Source organism: Orbicella faveolata, unplaced genomic scaffold (genome assembly GCF_042242905.1).
Source record: "Orbicella faveolata isolate gen_17 unplaced genomic scaffold, um_ofav_v1 contig_1, whole genome shotgun sequence".
Lineage (NCBI taxonomy): Eukaryota > Metazoa > Cnidaria > Anthozoa > Scleractinia > Merulinidae > Orbicella > Orbicella faveolata.
The window spans coordinates 15,229,593-15,251,467 of record NW_028301536.1 but is presented as its reverse complement, the minus strand read 5'-3'; the positions used below and the strand labels follow the sequence as shown (position 1 = coordinate 15,251,467).

The 21,875-nt window shown below is 37.6% G+C and overlaps 1 protein-coding gene across 3 annotated transcripts in view; it reads right to left on the bottom strand.

Annotated features, from left to right (window-relative positions):
• LOC110061384 (enolase 4-like) overlaps positions 1–19,171 on the bottom strand; it is a 28,159-nt gene extending 8,988 nt beyond the window's left edge. The window contains exons 1-11 of one of the 3 annotated variants that reach the window (XM_089291538.1): positions 18,980–19,171; positions 10,561–10,810; positions 6,458–6,502; positions 5,891–5,974; positions 4,911–5,185; positions 3,566–3,947; positions 2,836–2,964; positions 2,490–2,552; positions 1,551–1,715; positions 938–1,063; positions 226–418 (exon numbers count right to left, since the gene is read on the bottom strand). In XM_089291538.1, the coding sequence (XP_089147664.1) occupies positions 226–418; positions 938–1,063; positions 1,551–1,715; positions 2,490–2,552; positions 2,836–2,964; positions 3,566–3,947; positions 4,911–5,185; positions 5,891–5,974; positions 6,458–6,502; positions 10,561–10,704 (1,606 nt within the window). In that variant the 5' untranslated portion in view covers positions 10,705–10,810; positions 18,980–19,171. Of the gene's footprint in view, positions 1–225; positions 419–937; positions 1,064–1,550; positions 1,716–2,489; positions 2,553–2,835; positions 2,965–3,565; positions 3,948–4,910; positions 5,186–5,890; positions 5,975–6,457; positions 6,503–10,560; positions 11,527–16,847; positions 17,893–18,979 lie in introns of those variants that run through there. The other 2 variants (XM_089291534.1, XM_089291531.1) reach the window with 2 other exon arrangements.
• Positions 19,172–21,875: the final 2,704 nt, after the last annotated feature.

Genomic DNA, 21,875 nt, shown 5'->3' with positions numbered 1-21,875 from the left:
TGGCGTACGGACAGTCACGAGACAACCAAAATTTTTCAGATCGATGGGTTACCAAATTTTCTAAGGTATGGGGCTCCGCTCGCGCGCCTTTGGCGCGCAGGAGCTCCGCTATGACGTAATGATAATGTTCCTTAGCAACGTCACTGACCAACACCTCGGGCTAAGTCAATTCTCTCCAGGCAAGATACCAAATGAAAAAAAAAAAAGTTTATGGGTTAATCTAACCTGCGACAGTCTTTGCCATTTGCGATAGGCCTGTAATAGTGTTAGCTTGATCCACGCCAAGAGCTACAACACTGCTTAGCTTGTCGGCCACTCCGAACTCTAAAATACTGGAGTGTTTTCTGTACAAGTCACTGCCAACTATAAAGCACTTCTCTCCAATCCTCTGGTTGAGTTTTTTCCAACCCTCGATGTCCTGAAGAAAGATTTCACGAGAAAACCATGACAATTCCTTTCAAGTTTAATGAACGATGAAACTACTCATTTATTCCCAAAATCCATGATGAAAAATCTGAGGCACTCAGTTAATTTATTTAGGCAAAGCAGTTCGCTGGAAATACACAAAATGTAAGCGTAGATATATAGGGAGTAGCTATCTAACCTCCTATCCCTCCCAACCAGCTATTCAGCCCTTAGGACAGAACGTATCCCCTTCTCTTTCAGTTAGCCCCGGGCGGTAAATGGCATTCACGGTGCAGGGAAAAAGGTAGAATTTCCAGCTCCCCGAAATTGCCGTCTAAATCTTCCAATTGTTTCCAGTTTCACCCGAAAATTGTGGAAGGTTCTACTGTAACCATCTACGACACAAGTTTCGAAAAGGTTTTGTGTGTTTATATTCATGTATGTTTACACTCGCGCGTGTTACAAAGCGCGTGTTCACACGCACGCGTGTTTAAACTCACGCGTGTTTACACTTAAACGTGTTTATACTAACCGGACTCCTGACTCCGTCCACAATAGCTAAGAAGCCGGGATATCTCTCATGAAGTTCACAGTACAAGTTTATGACATCATCCAGACTTTTAAAAGTGTTAGACATTATCTCGTACTTCTGCTTCTCCTGCGCAAGACAAAATATATTGTAGTTATATTTGAACGCCAGGATTTGAGTTTGTAAAATAGATGGTAACAATTGACTATCACACGCACGTACTCGCTCGCTCGCACCCACGCACGCTCGCGTACGCGAACGAGTTCACTCATAAGTTACAGTGAAGACATTAAAAGTCTACTTTCAGATGCTACACACCATCATTTCTCGTGGAAATAGGAATATTAGATGGTATGATGATACGCACAGACACTTCCGTTTACCAGTTTTAGCTCCTTTCGTCGGGTATATAAAATTGACCAAAGCTTTTGCAGTTTGACCAAAGCTTTTGCAGTTTGACCAAAGCTTTTGCAGTTTGACCAAAGCTTTTGCAGTTTGACCAAAGCTTTTGCGTAGGTGCTAGGATTAGAAGTTTTCGAAGTTATATTTTTAATATAACTACTGCACTTTTTGATAAAACAGTGACCACCGCATCACTTCGTTTGATCTGACTTACTTGATCATAAAACTCTGAAGCTGCGCAGTTGAGAGCGATTTGAACATCAGTGCCCAGGCTATACCCACAGCTGGACAAGGCATCTTGTACAAAATCCAGCGCTTGCTCTGGCTTGTCCATTGAAGGAGTGTAACTGCCATCATCGGTTGTGCATCGGCCAGACGGCTAAAAACACAAACCTTAAATTACATTTGAACTCATTGAAGTCTTAACATGGATGTAAGCGAAGGTTAATTCTACCAAGTGGGGCAAATGTAGCCAACACTACCCGTGTTTAACTCCACTTTTCGTAGCTAAAATCAATCAGACAAGAGCCCCATGGAAAAGGCGGGGGGGGGGGGGGAAGTACTGAAAAAATCATTGAATAATGCAATTGAAGACTTTTCATTGGCTTAATTAGCCATCATGGAATATGAGCCATTACACCATGCTCTACAAATATGGTAAGCATGCACGTAATTTTTGGGGGCGTTTATATTTTAATTTATTTTTAGTTTAGTTTTCTATATTTGGGGGTGTTTTTGATAAAACAATTATTCCACTCGTCCTTGTTGGATAATTGAGATGGCTATAGCCAAGTGGGTGCTACGCGCCTCGTTGGCTATCTCTATCATCTCAAATCCAACGCGTGCTCGTGGTATATAATTGTTAAATATATCACTCTTAACAGAAAAGGTAAACCTTAATGGTTCCCCCCCCCCCCCCCCCTCACACACCTACAGTACGCTTTTACCGACCTTAAAAACCCTGCAGAAATAATTCGACCTTAAAAGGCCTTCGCATCTCGACGTCATCACTTGTTTAGCTGGGCCATACAAGATATTTTGAGAGGCCCGCCCTTGCAAATATGTAAACGGTAGTTTTTCTATCCTTTTGTATACTTCAACTTGTGAAAACCAGAAGACAAAATAAAAAGACAAAATCAATTTAGAGCCTTACCCCATATTTCTGTGCTAGAGTGTCTGCCATTTGCCGATGTATGTTGGCAAATTGATATACGACCTGAAAAAGGAAGGAGAAAAAATTGTCCTTAAAATGTTGTTCCATCATCGTTAAGTACGAAGAAATCCTGTATGTTGCTATCTTTTTCTTCCCTTCCTCTTGCACGAATTTAATAGTAATTTGAGCAGTCAAGTTATTTAAGGAAGCTTGTAAAAAACAATGCACTGATTTCAAGATCGGAAATACAGCGAGACAACAAACAAGCAACAGCAGTAACAATGACAACGACTCAGCACTACAACAACAACAACAACAACAACGAGAACATATTTATATATGATACCTTTTGCATGGGCGTTCCTGGTTGAGGTAAAATGATAACTTCCTTGATAAGATTCTGTTTCCCCGCAGCGAACTTGCCACTTGTTAGTAACGTCATCATTGGAATGGGAAGAGAAAAGCTTTCATCCAACTGTAGTTATATAAAGTCTTGATATAAGTGAAAGGCAAGATATTCATAAAAGTTTTAAACAGGTAGTAGAGAAGTGAGAAATCCGACTAATAAATAGAGAACAAAAGGGATGTAAATGGCGTATATCTGTTGACAATGATGACAGAACTTGACAGCATAAGAAAACTAAGTCATCCAGTTAAGAGCAGCCCTAGCTCTAACTCACGAAAACAAATTTCTTACTCCATCTCTGTTCGAGGAACAAAACGTCTGAAATTTGAGCCAATTATTCCAAACCGAGGTTTATTTTTCAGGCTTGTCCTTACTCAGTTCCGTTTTTTTGCACATGATTAACAACCAATCACAGATGCTGCATCATTCTCTTTTCGTAATCCATTCTCTTAAATCCTTTCTCTTAATTCCAATATTTTCACGTTCCTCAGGCACATATTCACTCTTCCTTTTCTCGGTCTCAATAATTAGCTTTTCAGCTATGTAAGTGCATGTACGCAGTGACATGAAAAAAGCTGGTGGGTGAACTTTTGTTCTCGACAATCATGTGCAAACTCTTGAGTGAAATAATTTAAGTTTACGGTGTGCTTAAAATCAAATGCTAAAATACCTCTTTTCCAAATACTTTAGCTAAATGGTCGTACAAAGAGACTCCCTTAATCTTTGCACCAGTGACAGCTGTTCCCATGGAAATAGCAATCATGGCACAGTCTCTACAGAGCTCGTCTTCCTCCAGATCTGGGACGGTTTGTGCTAGTAACTCCTTATTTCCTGCAGTGCTTTTTTTGCCGTCTGTTTTCTTGCCAGTGTCTTGTGATAGATGTGATTGTTTACTTTCTCCCCTGGAGACATTAGACTTCTTGGTTGTGTCTATTTTCCTTTCTTCTTGGTTGTCCTCAGCTCTCTCTGAACCCTCACCTTCTTCAGTTTGATCTTCAACAGCTTCACTGCTGTCAATTTTTAAAGCAGAGTTTTCTTGTTCTAATAGTTTCCTAGAAGCCACAGGAAAAAAAAGAAATATTATTTTGTAAATAGGCTGTTTCAGACGTTCTTCTCTGAAATTAAACTCTCATTGCACATTCAATCCCATGATTTGTTACTGTTTCACAGTTACAAGAATGAAGAAGCCAAGTGAAGATGAAGGTAAATCAATAAACATATAAAGGCCTGTTAAAGCTTGTACGCTTAAGGCCTTAATTTCGATCTACTGATATCATGGAAGAGTGTGTTTGGTATAAAGAAATACATGTAGTTAAATCTTCTAAACAGTTCAACATGACATCATGAGAAAGATAAGTTATAGGTATGCAATGTGTGCAGAAGGCTATGTAGCTGTAGTCCTTTGCACATATTGCAGGCCTATGGTACAAGGTGAAAGTGTTATAGGTACGCAATGCATGCAGAGGGCTATGTAGCTGTAGGCCTTTGCATTCATTGCAGGCCTATGGTACAAGGTGATAGTGTTGTAGGTACGCAATGCATGCAGAGGGCTAGGAAGCTGTAGTCCTTGGCACATATTACAGGCCTATGGTACATAGTGTTATAGGTATGCAATGCATGCAAAGGGCTATGAAGCTGTAGCCCTTTGCATTCATTGCAGACCTTTGGTACAAGGTCATAGTGTTATAGGTATGCAATGCATGCAGAGGGGCATGTAGCTGAAGTCCTTTGCACATTGCAGATCTATGGTACAAGGTAGTAGTGTTATAGCTATGCAACGCAGGTAGAGGGCTATGTAGGTACGCAATACATGCACAAGGCTACTCGGCTGTAACCCTTTGCATGCATTCCGGGCACACGATCCTTGTTACACTGCATCAACATTTTTTCATCGTCTCTAAATAAATTGTTTAATATACGTGTAGTTGTAGTTGTGGTGTTAAGAAATGTTTTAGACCAGAAAAGCCTCAAAGTATTTATTTATAACCCAAAATGAATTAGACAAACTTTCTTACTGTAACATCTCATCAACAGTCTTCTGATTAGTTGGGTCATATCCCACAATAAGCGGTGCAATGGTGTCGTCAATTCTCTCAATCATGTCATTTACTTCTAGTCCTTTAACAACACTATCTGGATCTCCCACACTACTTGTGACTGCAGTTTCTGTTGGCTTTTGCTGTTTGGGTTGATCAGGAGTCTTGGTTTTCATGTCAGGAGTTTTGACCTTGGTGTGAACAGAGTCTGGACAAGGACTGGAATCCACAGAGGATACAACACTTGCTACAGGCTGCAAAAATGAACCACATCATCATCAATCTGTCATCTATGTAATATGTACTGCTTTCGTCATAAAAGTACCTCATTTTGTTTATGTCACAACTTAAAATAAAATTATGATTATAAAATTAAGTATTATTTTGCCAGCATTACTGGTGTAGCTGTAATCATGGTGCATGTACGTGCCATAGATGAGAGGGTCTGAAATATTTAAGAGCCTCCTTAAACTAAATTTTTTTCTGATTAGAAATTTCTGGATTGAAATTGTTTTAGATTATGTTAATACGATGAATGATATTATTATATGAAACAAAGAAAAAACAATAAAAAGAAGAAAATTCAAACAAAAAGCAAATAATTTGAAACTAAGTACTATGTTAGAGCAGTTTTCAAGTGAGTGCCGTAAAAACCAAAACTAAACCAACTACTAATATTTCTACCAGTTAGACTACTCAGCCAATATCAAACCATAGTAAAACCAAAAACAAAGTAATTGCCAGATTACTTTCAACACTCAATTGAAAACCGCTCTATACAGTTTTTTATCTATAGAAAGGTGATATTGAAATTATGAGGTAAGACAAAATAACTAAATAAATAATTACACAAATAAATAAATAAACAGATAAAAGTAAGACCTTAAAATAAAATTAAATTAAATGTTAACATGTACATGTTTGTGAGGTGATGTTAAGTTGAACCATTTACAACATACCTTTGAGAGTCCATTTATTGTGCAGTCAAAGCTAACTTCAAAAGATGGAAACCCTCTGCTACTGAGAATTTCTGCTGCTGAAACCTGAAAGCAATGTCCAGAGCATACATGACAATAATGAATATAAAATATAGGTCATAATTAAACTCAAAAAGAGTCTCTGACTTTGCTCTCAACATATTAATACATGTACATGACAAAATTGTGGGCTTCTTCACACTTTTTCCAGATCCTTCTTACAAATTGTGTGCATTTCACCTGGGAGGGTGGGTGGGTGTAGGGGGATAACTCGGTAATGAAATACTTCATGTCAGTAACAATGTTATGTCACAATGTCAATTCTAGAGAGAGTCATGCTCAGTAGAAGTTTTGAGTTGACTTCTACCACTAGCAAGGTACTGCATTTATTAGACTTGTCATGCCTTCTATTTCTAAAACTGATAATACTGATACTACTGAAAACAAATCATTTTCATGAAACAAAAATTTTAAAAGGAAAAACAACTCTAAAAAACTAAAGACCTGAGATACAAATACAGAAATATATGCCCCGATATAAGCAGATACCTTTGATATTGTTGGTGCATGTGAACGCTTCCCAAAGTACTCTCCCTGCAAGAAACACAAATAATAATATATTAAATATTCATCAATATTAGTGGAGATGCAGTGGCCTCATGGTTAGTGCGCTCGTCTCTGGATTGAGTGATCTGGGTTCGAGCCCTGGCCAGGGACATTGTGTTGTGTTCTTGGGCAAGACACTTTACTCTCACAGTGCCTCTCTCCACCCAGGTGTATAAATGGGTACCGGCGAACTTAATGCTGGGGGTAACCCTGCGATGGACTAACATCCCATCCAGGGGGGAATAGAAATACTCCTAGTCGCTTCATGCTATGGAAACTGGGATAAGCTCTGGCCTGATGGGCCACTTGGCTCATATACAGACAGAAAAAAAATATTAGCATTGATCTCAATAAGTAAATAAATATCTGAAACCAAAACTAATACACTAAAATTTACCATGTAGTACTATATTTTTGCACGAATTAAGTTTTATAAAAATTATGGTTGGTTTTATAAAATATTTTGGGTTCTAAATTTTTTCTCTTAAAAAGGATGGATTTTTTAATAGGCAATTAATTTAAATGTGCAATTTACAGCAAAATGTGTGGAACTAAAATTACAGCTAAAGCATACTTGTAACATTGTTTGAACAGAAAATGTTCTTGTCTGCTTAACCAGTGAGAGTGTCTACTTAACTATCATTTTTTCTTTGCCTTAAGAGAGGAGTAAATTTCTGCAGATTTTTTTTTTTTGCAACAATATAATATATTTAACAATTATTCTGCGAGCTCACATTGGATATGAGCTGATAGATAACCAATGATGTGCGTAGTTACGAGTTGGCCATAATCATCTCATATCCAACAAGCACAAGTGGAATAACTGTTTTTTAAAAATAACCCCAAAATATAGAAAACTAGACTAAAATAAAAGTAAAAAGCCCAAATATCAAGTATACGCTTAACATATTTGTAGAGCATGGTATGATGGCTGATAATCCATGATGACTACACCAATGAAAACTCTCGAACTGCATTATCCAATGATCCATTTTTTAATAGTGTCACATATATATTTCATTGTCAGACCCTTTTTGCAGATTGCAAAAGAAAAAAAAATTAGAACCTGCTAATGTTATGGCATGCAATAACAACATTTGGTGGGTAATTTTGGGCAGAAGATGTGCTGGCAAGGCTTGGATCAAACCCACCGATCAGATGTACCCACCAGATGAGGGGCCTCAGCACATGACACCACGCCAAGAGGGTGCCCTGTGCCTGTAGCGCAAGGGGGACATTGTTGCTCGAATAGTGTCCTGGGGCAAAGTTAACCCAGTCCAGAGTAACAAATGCTCCTTCCCTGACAGGGCTTCAGTACAGCACTGAAGAGATGCCACAGGCAGCAATTCCCTGTCCACAAATTTATTAATAAGACTGTCAGAAATAATTTATACATTTGCAACAAAAGCTAACAAAGATGTAATAAACTACTAGTAAGACCTTAGAACAATAATGCTCCCTTATGTGCAGGGTAATAACTAACTGGCTGAGATAAATATGAGAGGGCGGGTGGGAGGGTTTGATCTTGCTTTGAAGGAAACTTGCAGCACTCTGAGAAGGGAAAAATGATTACTTGCATGACATGCTATGCTTGATTGACATGAGCCAATTATGAAAAATCACATGAGAGGGAGACTGCAGAGATAAATGAGAGTTGATACAATGGTTGCTTTCGAACATTAAACTGTATTTTATGCTAAAATATTGAAAAAAAATTGTGACAAGCAGTACTACATGTATATAACAGTTATCACACATGTATCTCGAACAATATGTAGTCTAAGACCCTTGCATCTTTCTTGGGTGAATTAAAAGTCAAAGAGATATAAATATCCAGAACCCCCTGTATGTAAAAGATGTCAGGTGTATTTTTGGTAATGATTCCTGTTCAGTTTATTTTTACATACCAATGTCAACTCTTCTACTTATAGGTTAATGAAATATGACATTATTAAAAATTGGATGACTGGATAAGACAATTAAAGTTTTAATTAGCCTAACCACTGTGGTATACACATGGACTTATAAACAGCCTCCATTTGGCCTGAAAATATGCTTGGACATTTGTCCGCAGATATTTATCTGATCCGAGAAGCAAAAAGTTTCCCGAGAGTGTAGCTTGAGGAAAACTGTGAGCTTTGAGGAACAGGTAATGACCAAGGACAAATGTTTGAGCATAGTTTGCACCAAATGGAGGCTGTTGTGTTTATCATCCTTCAAATATTTTCGCAACATGCACAGTTTTCAAAATTGGGGAATATCACTCGCGTATTGTGGATATTGTGGAATAATTGCTAATTAGCCACCTAAGAGACAGGCCCTAAGAAAAATACTGATACTACTGAAAGTAAAATTTTATTCTTGGCAGCTAGTTTGGATAACTACATGTAATTGAAGCTTTCTTTGAAAAAGTAGTAAGAGATATGAAATATTTTTCAATATTGAATGGGGTATATCTGATCAAATTTACTGATTTTTTGTTGATTGTGCCAGAGGAAAGAGAGAGGTGGGCTAGGAAGCTGTGGAATGATTTATGTGGAACAAGACACCATTAATTTGGGAAGATTAACTTATCATAAAGTTGTACCAGCTCCAGGAAGGATGCAAAATGTACCGGGGTACAAGGAAAAGGTGCGCAAAGGAATCCATGATAAAACTCCACATACGTTTATAATCATGAACAGAAAGTAACAAAACACCTTGGACCAGAAAATGATACACTACTGTACAGTAGTTGTACATGTTGGCCTATTATATACAGCTATATACAAAATTAAAACTTGCAAGTAAGCTTAATCATTTAACACAACTTGCTGTTATCTAAGACAGTGATGACACATTATTTGGAGGGGCGTGAAGGGGTAAAATGGGAACTGGGATTTGCCCTTTTTACGGGCTGGAAAAATGGGATTTACCGCACTGGGACTGGGATTCAACCACTGGGAATGGGATGAACAATTTCGAAAATGGGAAAGGGATTTTTATTTTTAGCACTCTCTGACCCTGTTTTTTGACACCACTGCTTAATTGAGCCTATTCTTTTGAATACAGAATTAAAATTCTGCATCATTAGACCTCAGTAGACACATAGAATCATGATATTTTTCATTTCTGCATTCTAGCTATTGGGCTCCACATGGTTTTATTGTTAAGTTCTGTCAGTTTTCCTGGGCAGCAGTTTGTTTTAGATGGAATGATATGGGCATGTTTGCACGTGGCTGGAACGTGACAAGTACAGCAGCAGCAAAAGTGGAGACAGTGGGTGCTTACCATTTAGCAAAAAAATTGGGAAATTTCAGTTGAAAGTCAAATGGAACAGTAATTTTCCAGAAAATCCTTTCGGAAATTAGAGACTACCTCCAGAGGTAGTCCTCTTTTCCCGTTCGGAACGGAACAACGGAAATTTCCTTACCATTTGGTAAATGTTACAGTTTCCAGTCTCTCATCAGCCGAAAACAATTACGAGAAATCGAATTGTAAATGGTAAGTGCCATCTCATTTGGCTGGTTTGCTGGTTTTGGAAAAACCTTTACTATTATTCAACGGTCATCCCAACCGGTTCATTCTGACAAATGGTAAGCACCCAGTGAGTCTGACGAGGATTGTGCATATGATACAAGTGGTTTCAATACAGTTATGCCAACAAGGGCTGGAAGACAAAGACTGCTCACCAGAAGAATGAGAGATTTTTTTCAGTCCAGGTGAAGGTATGTGTGTGTCCAAACGACGTCAGTCCACGCTTTTAATTAATTATACACATTAGTCTGCAAACAATCACTGGGAATGAGATTTTAGATTTCGTAACTGGGATTTGGACCAAATTTAAGCTGGGAACTAGGATCTGGCAAAAATTCGGGCTGGGAACTGGGACTTGGTACCCCCCCCCCCCCCCCCCCTTCATGACCCTGTATTTGATACGATATTCCCATACTCGAACAGGAATCCCAGAAAAATCTTTGACAGGCACAGTGAAAAAAATAAGTTGTTATTGTATTTACACCTCAACGTACGAAGACATAAAGAAGCACAGAATGACATCTACGTACCATATAGCCAAATACATCAATTGGTTTTTCCTTGAACATCTTATTGAGAAGCTCTTCAATCTGTTTTGGGACTTCATTCTTGTTAAAATAAGCCACAGCTTCCCGTTTCTCCTCCAGACTGTATGCACCATTTTTGACCGCCATTTTGAATCGCCAAGGCAACTTTAGTTGTTTACAGCAGTCTCGTTTTCATGAACAGACAAGTATTAGTTCTAGTCCCCTCGCATTTTCCTGAACTCCTGCGAGCTATCTGAAAAGACGAACAGTTTATCAGAAGTATTAGCAAAACATAAAGAAAATGACCGCTACTATATCAGTGAATTTACTTTTAATTATAGACTAAACATAACCTTGTGATACTTTCTGAATTCAAACTGTAAGTTTATTTCAGCAAAAAAAAAAATCAACATTCTATCAAGGGAGTTTTAACGTTTTGAGTGCCCTAAACGATCTTAAATCTGTTAAAATAAGAAATATATATTACCAGCATGAGTAAGGGTAGAACAGTGAGAACAACAGTATTCAAGGCTTGCAAATTATTTATTTACGTTAGTTACCATCTTAGGCTGAATGATCATGCCCACATAAAGTTCGATTACAAGTGTCTTTTTTGACCAAAAGGGCGAGGAAAAGACCTGAAGGCGGTAAATTAAGCTTCTTCATGTTAACATAGTACTGAGTCTGAAGATACCAACCTAATTTTATCGATGACATGTTTCTTGTTTCTGAGAGCATGACTTTGAGAATTGTCTGATACGGTTGGTTGAGTCGTTTTGATTGCGGGAGGTTAAAAACAAATCCATTAGTCTCTTAACTGACCGTCATAAATCTCCTGAACTGTCATTTCTGAGAATTTGCTGATATTGCAAGGCAATATTCTCTAATTGTGGAAATTTGTTTATACTTATCATCTGCGAGTTTGCTAATGTACTGTATACGAAGAATTAGATGTCGTCGGATCAATTTAAAAAGTAAATATTTATAACTTAGAAATATACTGAATAATAAATATTTTGAGGAAGAAATATTGCTTTCCTACTGCTCTTTAATTAAATGATTTATATCACTAAGATGTTTCTACAAAAACTTTATTGTCAAGAACATTGTGTAAAATGATATCTTTCATCTCTACGATGATGTATGCAATAAATCAATAATCTGTACGATGAGTACCAATATTCGAAACATTCGAAGAAAACGCCAATACGTTTTCCTAAATCGAAGATTTTTTTCTCTTAGTAGGATAAATACTAAATTATCCGTGCTAGTGATGTTTGCAGAACAGCAACTCGGGTGGACTGTCCTGGGAGTGAATTATTCGATCATGAATGCTAATTTCTCGTGGACTCAGTGAAGATTACCGCAGTCAGTCGGCACTGTAAAGTCGGAGATCAGCTGTCCAGCGAATTTATAGTGCGAGTCATCTGCTAGTGTCTTGCTTTTAATAAACCTTTGTTAAAGATAATAGAATATAGAAAGAAATCTTATGCAAAATCAGAAGGGATTGGAATAGCTTGGAGTGGAAGTTAAGAGTAAATACTGGTTCTATTTTTAACTCCAATTCTAGTTAAGCCATGAACTGATGTGTAAGCAAGCCCAATTAGCTCTGATGCACACTAAGATTACACAGGACTTAGTTGAAATGAAGAGCTATATGACAACTGACCTTCATTCCAAGTACAAACGTTTCTCCAAACTCCATTAAGACCATGAACCTCCACACTGTCAAGAAGGGCTGTATGAGGGTGCTGTAATTTCACGCTTCCTACAAATTTTCGGTGCTGTCTCAACTATCAGTAGACATTTTAGCCAATTTCTCAGCTAACAGCAGATTTTGATCTCTGCTCCCAGCTATTGGTTAAAAAAATTGTCATTTCTTAGCTTATAGGTTAACGTTTGACCAATTCTCAGCTAGCGGTTGAACCTCATTCAGACCCTTTGCTAAGAGACATCTTATCGTGTTATCCAGGTGATCAGCAGGTATTTCTCGGCACCCTTAAAACGCCTTTCCTTCCTAACCGTTCTTAGAAGACTGTTAACAAGTAGGCGAATGAAATTTAGTCTTAAGAAAATGCTCCTCTTCGCCTATGAACAAGGAAAATCATTCGTTTGTTTGTTGATTAAGTTAATTAAATGCAGTTTTCTCAAACTTCACCATCTTCTCAGCCTAGCTAGGTGAAAATTTTTCACATCCGGACTTCCCCTCTTGCTTAGTGTTACTAAGCCAGTTAACGATAATTCTCCGAAAGGAATTACCTGCAAGGACAATCTAGTTAAATTGCTGAATTTTTCTAGTTATTTGTCCTCTCAACTTTGACACTAAAGTAATTAGAGAATGTTGGTTGAACTTGTTGTACATGTATATAACATCACTATCTCTCCAGCCTTCCTCCACGATAATTTACCCAAAACAGCTATTTTTCTGTAGCCTAGCTGCATGTTTATATTTTTGCATCATGAAATTAATCTTCTTAGCTATGGAAATTTGAGGTTAATGTGGCCCATAACAATAACGCTTGGAGCAAAGATCCCGCTTCAGGAGTGGTTACACAGTGACAGCTTGGTCAATGCAGCATTGCCAAGATTCTTCCCAAGCTGTTTGGTAAGTGTGTGTTACTTTTTTCGCGCGATTAAACAGTTCCATTTTTAATTGTGCGATATAATTTTAAAACATTAAGCTGATAAGCTGTTGTAGAGATCGATAAATCCCTTGGAGTAAGAGTTACAGAAAATGGCAGCACACTTTGACAAGAGCAGGGCTATCCACAGCCACGCTGTACCTTTTACTGGTAAGCACAGATATTTTTGACAATTTTTCCCGACTTTGCAGACAGTGTTATTGCTAGAGTACTGACATTGCTTAAATGTTTCCCCTTTTCTAATATATCCGGCAATACTAAGCAACAATCTTCGCCTGCCATAACATGCTCAGCTACTTGCCCACTGACAGATAGCCTTTAGATAACGTTTTTACTGGTTATAACGCGGTAATCAAATTAACCATAATTAAAGGGCAATCAATCTCTAGATCCTGTTGTTCCGGGAAATGATTGCATCCGTACAATAGTGTAGACACTCTATGGCACCCGTCGAACCTGCACGACGAGAAAAGACATTTCCGCAAAATGTGTTAAGTAATCTATACTTCCAGGAATTAGAAATGAAACTTGTCGAAAATTTAGTTGTCTAAATCGCTTACACACTTATATTTTATCCACAGTGAATGCAATTCTAAACTTCCTCTTCAGTTGTTTCATTTGCACAGCTCCTCCTTGCTACCTTCCTGCCAATGTATATCACTCGCACTTCCATTTACTTCTGAACTGCCAGCCTTTCTATATTTCTGCCTTGTGGTCTTTGTCGCGAGGATTTTGTTTCCAAAAATTTAGAATTTGAATCAGTCTTGCCGAGGTTTAATTTTCCTGATAATGAGAGCGTAAAAGGAAAAAAGAAAACTTATTGATTTTTATCCGTATAACTACCTCACTTCTTCCCACCGTTTTCAATATGCATAAAATATATTCCTCTTCACTTAATAAGCTGTCTGTGATTGTTTTAATTTTGCTATATCGTACGTCCATATTGAATGTATTTTTTACCTAGTTTTTTGTTTATTATATCGATATGTGGACGTTATTCTTCACCATTGTTTATTCCCGTTTGAATACTAACTATAACAATATTCTTGTCACTTTATTTCCAGATAAAAATGACTGATTTTGCTTTGCTCACCATAGAAATTGAAAACTTTCTTTGGGTCTCGTGAAAAAAATCAAATGTAAAATACAAACAACGTCAATGCTAAATGTAGTGAATAAATTCATCGTAACAATTGATTGTATTTTTCTTTGCTACAGGTTATGTTAAAGTATATCTCGACTATCTCGACCTTAATAAGATGTAAAATGTATAGCCGGAATATTTACCTCAGCCGTTTGGATCGCCACGCTAAATGCTATTAACCAATGTAAAAAAAACCGAGGTAATGCTAACGACGCAGGTAAATCCTTAAAAGTATCAGTAGTTTGCTAAATAGATCTTAAGGTATCTCCAGTTTTCTCTTTAATGTTGTTTTGAGTGAAACATAATATTGGGACTAAGCTAAATAATTGTTCTTTGTGAATAAAAGCTAATAAACCTCAATAATCAATTCCTGAGAAGATAAGGTTAAACCTAGCAACGTAGGCAGAACGATTTTCTTTGTATTGCTAGATAATACATTTTCAGTACTTCTGAATGAAACACTGACTAACTGACTGATTGATTGACTGATTAACTGACTGACTGACTGACTGACTGACTCAATGACTCAATGACTAACTGACTGGTCGAATAGCAAAATTATTGACTGAATTCTAATTCTGAATGGTGAACAAACTTGGTAAATTACTTTAAAGTATCTTACTAATTAAATTCTTGATAAATTTACTGCTTAAATAAATATCTAAGCCAACAACTAACTTAGTAACTGGAAAATTGCTGTATTTTCACAAAAGGTGTACGCATATTACTAGCAAGGATGGAAGCAGTCAACATTTTTATCGACCTCACATTCTCTTTTAAAATGACAACCTATTATTAAATCAATCAGTCAGTCAGTCAGTCGGTCAGTCGGTCGGTCAAGTTGTCATTCAATCAATCAATTAATCAGTCAATCATTTTATCAACCAACCAACCAACCAGTTAAACAATCAAGCAACCAACGAACTAACAAATCAGCCAAACACCCACCCACCCAACCAACCAACTAACCGACCAGCCAACCAACTAACTAACTACCCATCAACGAACCAACCAACCAACCAACCAACCAGTAACCCATGAACCAACCAGCCCAACAAACAACAAAACAACCAACCAGTCAACCAAACAACCAACCAGCCAACCAACCAGCCAACCAACCAGCCAACCAACCAGCCAACCAACCAGTGAATCAACCAATCAACCAACAAACCAACCTAACAAACAACGATAAAGTAGCCAAAAATTCAGTCAATCAATCAACTAACCCACCAGCTAATAAGCAAACGACCAAACCGATCAAACAACCAATCAACCAAGCAATCAACTATTCAACCACCTACTAGCCAATCAACGAACCAAGCAACAGGTCAACCAGCCGACTAAACAACCAAACAACCAAAACATGTCCCAAACAAACAACAAACTGACCAAACAAACACCCTTACAATCTCTGATCGACCAACCAAACAAAGAACAGTAACTGACTGACTTACTATCACTAACTGACTGACTAGCTGACTGACTAACTGACTGACTGACTGACTGACTGACTTACTATCACTAACTGACTGACTGACTGACTTACTGGCTGACTGACTAACTGACTTACCTATCACTAACTGACTGACTGACTGGCCGACTGACTGGCTGATTGACTGGCTGACTTACTGACTAACTGGCTGACTGGCTGACTGGCTGACTGGCTGACTGGCTGACTGACTGACTGACTGGCTGACTGGCTGACTGGTTGACTGGGTGACTGGCTGACTGACTGACTGGCTAACTGGCTGACTGACTGACTGAATGACTGACTGGTATGTTAATGTCTATCCACCTAATTTACCAACTCAGTTAAGGTAAGGTTACATTGTTAAAAATGACACCTCTACATAACGAAGTATCTACTAAACTAAACTTACTTGTTGTGCTTTAATATTTAATAATAAGCTTTAATATCACTATAATTGGTAAATGGTATGCGCAAAATTCATTACTTACTTTCTTATTTACTTTTTCTTATCACTTAATAGCTTATTAACCCACTTACTTACTAACCTAATTATCAAATTACTTATTTCTTGCTCACTTACTTGTTCAATAATCGTATTATATTCTTAGACATAATGTTAACTTCCTTATTTACCACGCTCAACCTCAGTCAGTTTGACTATTTCAAAGAAGAGCAATTGTCTCTAAAAGAATCTCCTCGCCATTTGTCGTCCAATTTTGCAATAATCTTTCTTTCTTTTTCGAGTTCTTTTTCTTTACGTTTTTCAGCATTCGTGAAATCGTTGAAATTTATCTTAAATAATTTGTAGTTTGCAGGATAGACCGGGTGTTTTTTTTCGGTCGAGCTGTTAAACTAATTCTTTTTCAGAAGTTATCAGCATTATACGAGGCAAATAGAAGTCTTATTTTCTATCCTAAAATTGCATTGAGGTTATTTCACAACTAATTAATCATGTTTCTTTGAACAAACAGAGGTCGTAATAAGAATTTGCAAAATTGCCCTCATTAACAAAAAGTTAAAATCCTGAACACACCTAACTGTCCACAGTTTTAGCTATGCTGTTGCGTTCCTTTTGAAGACAGATCTTGAGGTTTTTGTCACCGTTTTTTGTGTCTATAAATCAAAAACCCTCCAAACACTACTAAGATTTCCCTAATAGGAAAAGAAGGCAAAATATGAGTATTCTATAGTTCTGTGTTTGTATCTGGTTATGATGCTTGAATCCGGTTACTTACTGAAGCGTTCATTCTAAGAAAAGTATCGGTGCGTGCACGCATGCGCATAATTAGGACACAACGACGCGTCTTGCAAACAAACAACTTTCAATTCATTGGAACCAGTTGTTTTAATGCAATTATAGCAAGTATTTCATGCTTTAAAGGAATTCAGAAAGGTAATAAAGTGCATTAAGAAATTCAAAGATTAAGGAATGCTTTTATTGGCTTTATGCTAAACGGTGCATGAATTCTTGGAAAATCGTACGCTCCACTGCTTGCTTTCCAATTTTTTTAAGATTTCTTCGCTGGTTAACGCTTTCGAGTTTTTCTTTAAACCTTCCTTCTTGTTTGCATGCAACTGAAACCAACCAACAAACTTACCAACCAACTAACCAGCTAATTAAGTAACAAATCAACCAATGAACTAACCAACTAACAAATTAATCAACCAATCAACCAATCAACCAGCCAACTGATATAACTAGTCGTCCACCCTACTGACGCCAACCAAACTACGATTAACTAGCCAAAGAATCAATTTATGAAACAACTAATCAAACAACAAACCAAATAACATATAAACCAACCCAAACAACTAACCAACCAACTAATAAACAACCAAAGAACAACAAAACCGACCTAACAACCAACCAGCTACCTAAACAATGAACTATACAGGCAAAATGTCAGTTAATTAGTCAGACAACCAAATAATCAACCGTCCAATAAACCCACCGACCTACCAACGAATAAGAAAACCAAGCAACCAACCAGACAATCAACTATCCATGCATCCATCCAACTAACTAACCAACCAACCAACCAGCCAACCAACCAGCCAAACAACCAGCCAACCAACCAGCCAAACAACCAGCCAAACAACCAGCCAACCAACCAGCCAACCTAACAAACAACTATCTAACCAACAAACACTGAGAAAACCAAGCAACCAACCAAAAAATCAACTATTCATCCATCCTACTAACCAAGCAGCCAACCAAGCAGCCAACCTAACAAACAATTATTCAACCAAACAACAGGAAAATCAAACAACAAACCAATCAATCAACTATCCATCCATCCACCCATCCAGCTAACCAACCAGCCAACCCAGCAACCAGCCAATCAACCACAAACAAACCAACCAACCAACTAACCAACTAACCAACCAAACAAACAAACAAACAACTATCTAAACAACTTCCTAAACAATCAATTAACCAACTGACCAAACAAAGCCCTAACAACCTGTTAACAACTAAACAACAGGAATTGACTGACTGAGTGACTGACTAGCTGACTGACTGACTGACTGACTGGCTATCACTGACTGACTGGTATATCACTCACTATCCTTCTAATTTTGGCTAACTCAGTCAAAGTGCACTGCTAAAATTGATACATCTACAAAACGAAATATCTATTAAACTAAAATTTCATGTTATGCTTATCTATAAATTACTTTCTTGTTCACTTTTCTTATCACTTGATGACTTACTAACTGACATCCTCGTTCACGTACTTATTGTCTGTTTGCTTCACCTGTTCAGTACTAGAATTGTCTTCTTACCTTTTTTATTCACTACACATAACATTAGAAGAACTGAATGTCTCCTACAACAATTATTTTTCTTTCCATTTGCCGTTCAATTTGTGCAGTATTCTTCTCTTCGTGTTCTTTTTCTTTAATTATTTCAGATTGACGAAATCTGTTAAATTTAACTTAAATTACCTTTACTTTACAGGATAAGTTGGTCTTGGTTTTTGCCTGGTCAACTGATTCTTTTTGACAGAAATTGGCAATGATTACAAAGAACAAAGACAAAGTCTTATTTTCTCGGTTAACATTTCGTGTACGCGGCGACAAGACAATCATATTTCATTGAACAAACAGAGCTCGTAAACGAAATCAAATAACTGCCTTAACTAACAAAAATATGAAACATACTTAACTGTCCACGGTTTGATATTTACTGTTGCGTCTGTTGATTTTTGTCACAGTTTTCTGAATCGATAGATCAGAAAGCCTCCAACCAACACTAAGATTTCATTTAATAGCACAAGAAGGCAAATACGAGTATTGAGTAGTTCCGTAATTTCATCCGGTCATGTTTCTTCATACTGTTAGTTAATGAAGCGTTCATTCTAGGAAAAGCGTCAGTGCTTTCACGCATGCGCGTTATTTGAGGTTAAATCGCGTGTACTGCAAAAAAGGCAACTTTGAAACCATTACAATAAGATGTTTTAATGTCATCATAACAAGTATTTCATATTTTGCAACAATTTGAAAAGTTCATAAAGCGTGTTAAGGAATCAAAAATTTAAATAATACTTTTAATGATTCAATGTTAAATGGTGCATGGATTCTTGGAAAGACCTACGCTCCACTGCTTGCAATCAAATACTTAAGATTTCTTAGCAGGTCAACGTTCTCGAGTTCTTTCTCTAAACTTTCTTGTTTGTACACAAATAGAAGCTACCTGGAAGAATAGTAAATTTTCTCAAAAAATGCTGTGGATATTTACTGAGAACTTAAACTTCCACCAATCTATCAGATACAATTACGAGGTTTCCAGTTCAGTTTGAAACTCTCAACTTCGTCAAGAGAGGTTCCAAATAAATACTCAGTGGCTTCGATTGTTTGTGATATCTAAAATCTAAATGACTTTAGCTGAAATTGCATATAGTTTTCTATGTTCTTTGATGACAGTCGATGATGTGTGTTGTAGCTGACGTTAAACGAAGCTTACCTCCCCCTAGCTTTTTGCAGTAGCTGGCTACTATAAATAGTTCAACAACCGCATTATGTTATGCCCTGTGCAGTAAATAACTAGCCCACCTTGCAAATGTGTTGCAGGAAGCACTGTCTAGTGGGGACATAATGTCATTGAGCCTTAACTGTGGCTTGGGCAAGTCCCTTTCAGCGATGCAACGGGGATTTGCACGATTGACGGAAACAATGCATTACCCATTGCTCCCCTCTGCTAAAAAAGTGTAATTACACAACAGCTTACCTTATAGAAGTTGAACATGACATCATGAAAAGGGACAAACACGAGCCACGTTTTTGAGCTCGCGAGCCGGTTAGTAGCTTTACAGTGCAGCTTCTGCTACCCTAAATTCTTGATGACGTCATCAGGTTATTTGCCACTCATTCACGAAATGAGATTCTTCACACCATTAATGCCCAGCTCACGACTGCACGTTTTGACACTAACAAATTTTAACAGTTGAAATTTCCTTCCAGCCATTTTAATTTTGAAAGAATTTCCTTGGGGTCCTGGTTGCACAATCCAGGGTAATGAGCCGTAAATTCCGAGAAATTCACATGCTTGAATTCCTCGTAATTCGAAGAAAAAAACCCCTTTCTTCCGTTCTCAGGGGAATCCTTTTTTCTTTAAACATAAAAACAAATAGTCATAAAATAAGAACTACCTCCAGTACTGAGTAGAATCTATTTTTTTTGTGTGTGTTTCCAGCATTACATTACACACAAAATCGTGCCCGCTGTCCGTTATCATGGTGACACAGAGCATAACGTGGGAGTTGAGTGACAATAAATATGTGTTTGATTGTTAAAAAGTTGTCATCGACCTGCCCACGCTTTCAGTATCGGCTCTGTTTAGCGTCAGAAAGATTGTTTAGACAATGTTTAACATCATTTAACTAACTAAAATGGTTACGCCGGGTAAGGCTTGTGTCAAGAACTGATCGTTAATATCTAGTTTGTTTGCTGATCACCTCCTTCTTTGCGGAAATGGAAGACTACTGTCGCCGGGATTGTTAACTATCTTTTTTTTTAATTTAAAGCGCTGTAAACTCATTAAATGTCAGTGAAACAGGTCATTCATTGATCGTCTTTATTTAATCAGTCGAGATCTAGAGATGACATTCAATATGAAAGAGGCAATGACATAGGCAACTAACTTGAAACTTGAACCACATATAGCTACGTATCAAACAAGTAGGATTTTCAAGCCCTGTTGTAGATCACATTATCGTACAAACTAGACTAAACTTAAAACTCTTTTTAGCATAAAAGAAATCCGAAGAACCAACAGAAGTCAGGTAGAATTACTGTACTATCCGTCTTCCTTCGCGACTTCCTGACGACTCTTTTGCAGTTTTACACAATTTCAAATCATCATTGTAAGGTAAAATATTCATTCGACTTAATAATTAAATTACACCAGTTTTGTGCATGTAACAGAATGGTCCAAAACACCGCGAACTATCTTCTCTAACAAAGTATTGTGTTTTAAAGATGGCATTTGAAAGCTGACAGCACCTCGCTTCAAGATGTCGACTCCCACAGGAAATGTTACGTTCTCACAGTGGGGGGTCCTAGACAGATTCTCCAGGGGCTTCACAATTGCGAGAGCATGCTTACCAACCACAATGGCTCAATAATTTCATTTTTTGTGAAACCTAAAAATGTGGCACAAATCATCAGCTAAATTTATTGTTACATACAGTTTAATCATTTGAAGTTGAACAAGAGCTTGAGGAACACTCAGAGACAGTTGTTTTGTGAGCGTTTGAACACTCGTGTAATTACGCAACAGCTTACCTTATAGAAGTTGAACATGACATCACGAAAAGGGACAAACATGAGCCACGTTTTTGAGCTCGCGAGCCGGTTAGCAGCTTTACAGTGCAGCTTCTGCTACCCTAAATTCTTGATGACGTCATCAGGTTATTTGCCACTCATTCACGAAGTGAGATTCTCCACTCCATTAATGCCCAGCTCACGACTGTAAGTTTTGGCACGAACAAATTTTAACAGTCGAAATTTCCTACCAGCCATTTTAATTTTAAAAGTATTTCCTTGGGGTCCTGGTTGC